The sequence below is a fragment of the Folsomia candida genome, unplaced genomic scaffold (genome assembly GCF_002217175.1).
Source record: "Folsomia candida strain VU population unplaced genomic scaffold, ASM221717v1 Fcan01_Sc030, whole genome shotgun sequence".
NCBI classification, from domain to species: Eukaryota; Metazoa; Arthropoda; class Collembola; order Entomobryomorpha; family Isotomidae; genus Folsomia; species Folsomia candida.
The window spans coordinates 1572272-1576480 of NW_019091222.1; the positions used below are offsets into that span (position 1 = coordinate 1572272).

The 4209-nt window shown below is 37.1% G+C and overlaps 1 protein-coding gene across 1 annotated transcript; it reads right to left on the minus strand.

Moving 5' to 3' along the window:
• Positions 1-2641: 2641 nt before the first annotated feature.
• On the minus strand, positions 2642-3277 carry LOC118439063 (histone-lysine N-methyltransferase SETMAR-like). Its single transcript, XM_035860087.1, has 2 exons — positions 3097-3277; positions 2642-2967 (listed from the first exon to the last, which is right to left on the minus strand). The coding sequence occupies exons 1-2, from the start codon at positions 3275-3277 to the stop codon at positions 2642-2644; spliced, it is 507 nt and encodes a 168-aa protein (XP_035715980.1).
• Between the last annotated feature and the right edge of the window lie 932 nt (positions 3278-4209).

Genomic DNA, 4209 nt, shown 5'->3' on the forward strand with positions numbered 1-4209 from the left:
AGATAAACTGTAGATGAATAAAAACGAAATTAATAATATTTGTGATCAATACAAAGCATTTAAAAAACAAAAAGGATGTCATTCCAAGATTCCATTTTTCATTTTACTTATTTGTAATAAATGATGTTGCCTTTCATCAATAATTTCACGTTGTTTACATATAAGAAATGAGCGATTAATTAGCTACCAAATTTAAGCCTACAAAGACTATTCTAACCCTTAACCTACACTGACCAAAATTACTCTCCCAGGTCAACCGCTTCACGATTTTGGCTCTCTATGACTATAATTATTAATCTAGCATATTGTGAGACTCTCATCCAGAGATGTGTGTATTTGTGTGTGTGTGTAAAATGCAATAAGTTCACAACAGAGGCGAAATGATACAATCAACTTCCCATTTATTCCCCTTTTACTGGCAATCCCCAGATTGCAAATCCGTACGCTTTGGACTCTCAAGACCGAATAATTCTCATTCCCCAGACATACATACATCCGTGCATTATTCTCCTAACATAACCTACATAACCAAAATATGCCACTTGTTGGCTAACGACGACAATGTTGCTCCTGTCTGGACAACCGGATGAAGGAAGGGGTCAGCGTGGGGTCACGAGCAATAAAACTCCAGACCCAGATTGCTCCAACTTCTGCACACTCTGTGCATATCCGACACCTTCTCCCAGAGAAGCATGACATCATCTCTCCCACATTACGTTTGGAGACAAAGGATATTTGCAAGCTTGCACTTCTCAGTGCTGGCTTGCTGACAATATTCTAAATGTGCCATATTTGAAGACAATCCTATTTTAAACATTAAGTTATACGTGTTAAGTTATCAAATGACGGGTAAAAAGGCAATCGGACGAACTTAAAATCTGCACAGGAAGTTGACTTCTGAAAACTTTGTTCTTGTTAAAAATATAGTGAACAATTTGAAGTAGATTTTCGATTTCTCCATGCAGTATTTACTTAGTTAATTTCGGATTTCCGAAGTACGAAGTTTCGAAATATTTGGTTTCGTTTCGACCAATTTCGAAACTGTACGACGTGAATTTCGTTTCGACGAAACGAAACAGCTCACTGTTTCGGTTAAAAAAATTTCGTTTCGAAAATTTCGAAACGAAACTTCCGCAATTTCGTTTCGTTTCATTTCGAATTTAAGTGAAATCGAAAAGAAATTTTTCGTTTCGATCGGAGCACTGGTAAGTACAGGATTAATAGCAGGGTTTTACTTTACGCACCTTTTGAGCTTAATACCCAGCCTACTGGGCAAAAAGGAACAAGTGGGCAAAACGGGTGGGTAAACCCACCCATTTTCCCACTATACATACTCTTATCTTAAATTATTGGATTTGACTTTGCGCGGTTATATCTCCAGTACCCTTTGCCTTAAAAATCGGCAGAGACCTGGATTATGAAGGTCAACTATTCGTTAATAACATACTGTAAGGGTTTTTTAATGAGTTGTGTAGTTTGAAAATGACAGACATAATAACAAGACGGGTCGCAATAATTGTACTTCAAAAGGTAGAAAATCGGCTATGCGACATTTTCGAACTTCTCAAACACCGTGGTCTCAAGTGCACAACAGTGTATGTTACCATCAACCTGTACCTGCGTTGGGTAGACTACCCTAACGCAACAACATAGCCTAGCTCCTCCAGTTTTGGAAACTGTATCTAAGACAAGGCCCAAAATAAATTAAAGTTCTGAATAGTAAAACTTGGCATAATTTTTTCCCCAACCCGAAAACTCCAGCTAGCCTAGCCTAACTGAAATGACCGTTTGAAAGGAAATTTTGACAAATCGAACCCAGGATTTTATGTGATGCATAACATCCTTCCTGTAAATGGCGTTGGATAAATTTGTTTTTTACTTTCCGTGTCATTTGCGTTTGAGTTTTCAAATTTAGTTATGGCGGAAAGACTGGTATGTGATTGGAAATAATAATGTTTGGAAGTGCAAATTTATGTACGAGAGTTGGTGGCGTGACCGAACTACTTATAATATGTAGTTATAGCGTGACTTCTTTCTATGTTTATGAATGGTTCAATAAGTATATAATCCTAATCAAATTCGGTCAGGAGGCACTGGACAAAGCACGGTGTAGTTAGTCTGAGAGACACTAAGTCAACATTATTTAATAAATATATGTAAGTACAAATAAATATTCGTGTATATTCATATTAGTCGTTCCAAACATAAAACTTTACGGAAACAAAGGAGTTTATACATAACCGATAAACACATAACCATGATAAATATCTAATACTAGGCTTTTGCCAATGTAGAACACGGGCCGGTAATAAGTACCAGGGTTTTTTTAGTAATTTAGAAACTGTATGTTTCGTAATGTTTTGGACCAATTTTTGTTTACGGTTGTAATATTTGAACATATTTAGGCAACCGTGATTTTTTTCAAGTCTATCTGACGAATACGAGCTGAGTAATAAATCGGCAAACTTAACCTCAAAAATAGTCGAAAATATACGATTTAATTGCATCATCGCTAGAAAATCGCTTCCCGTTAATGCCGGAGTTCTGTTTTCGGAACAAATAATAATCGCTAGCGGATAGGTCTGGACTGTAGGGGAGGTGGCTAAGCACTCGGAATCGATTGTCGTACACAGTAGTCCTCTCAACAAGTGCTGTGTCGTGTGAGGTGGCGCGATGTCGTGTAAAAGATACACCCAACTCCTTTTTTGACTCCACGTTTCTCTGCAACCGCTACACGTAGCTCCTCCAAAGTTTTTGCATAAGCTGCACCGTCTATTGTAGTATTTGGATCCATATACTGTACAAGTAGAGGTCCTTTAGAGTCCCAGAAAACGGTCAGCATCCACTTTTCCGCTGATTTTTGGACTTTTGTCTTCACCGTGGGTGGTGACCCTCTGTGCATCCACTGTATGGATTGTTGTTTGGTCTCTGAGTCATAATAGTAAACCCACGTCTCGTCGCCAGTTACTAAAGTCGAAAGTAGCCCAACTTTTTCATTTCAAATGCCCAAGTTTCCATTGCAAATATCAACTCGGTTTTATTTTTGAGAGGTTTAAAGCAATTTCGGTACCCATTGGGCGGAGACTTTTCTCATACCTAAATCTTGTGTTACCATAGATTGAATTGTTGTTTTTGGAATGCCCATATCTTCAGCTAGTTGAGACAGTTTGAATCTTCGGTCGGACATGATCAGTCTTTCTAATTTCTCAAGGTTTTCAGGGGAACTCGCTGTTTTTCTGGTTCTAGAGGTTGCAAGTCCAACACAGATTTTCTTCATCTTTTGAATTCGTTCATCTAGTTGTAGATAGTGGCTTTTGAAGGGCAATGTTCCTCGTAAACCTTAAGCAAAAAATCCGGAACAACATAGTTTAAACTCTGCCATCTATCACACCAAATATTTGTTGAACAAAATTACTTTGCTAGCTTTTCTCCACGTCTGTCCAGAATATTTGAGTTGACTTTAGATCCCAATTCATCACCGATTATGACAGAATCGCAACCCAGGGAGTTATCAGTTTTGCACGTTTCTGAGGAATTTATTACATAGACAGGATTCCTTGCAGTGGATGCAAGATCTTCGGTATAGTTGGTACCACACATTTTCTTCCTTTTACAGTTACATAACCACTGCAAGTGTGTAAAATATGTTGTAAGTATTTCTTAAAATACTAGTAAATCAGTAAAAGTTAGAACCTCACCGTCAAAAAGATTACTAACGCAACAAGAAAAAATATCCCAAGAGCTACATATATTAGAGTCCATTTTTGGGTAAGTTTGTGCTTCACAAGCAATCCGAAATTAATATGTGTTGTTGTTGTCAATGTGTGTATTATCACTATGGGTGGGTGCACGTATCATAACAATGGTCTTTTATTGCTTTATCAAAAAATACCTCAAAAATTAAACAACGCAATTAAGATACCGTATCTGATACATGAGCATTCTGCACATCCAAATTCCAATCTATTTATGATAATGCATTTTTTCCTTGACTTACTTACATTAGTATAATTCATTTAAGCACCGTAACCTTAGTTGTATTTTTTAAGCGTTGGGCAAACTTAAACTAAAAGTTGCTAATTAATTAAATTTCCATACGTTTCAAGCAAAGTTAGGGATATGCTTTAAGTTTGGTATCCAATACCCACAAATCTTACAAGTTAAATGGTTTAACTTAAACCTACACTCCACGTCAAAATGATAACCTCA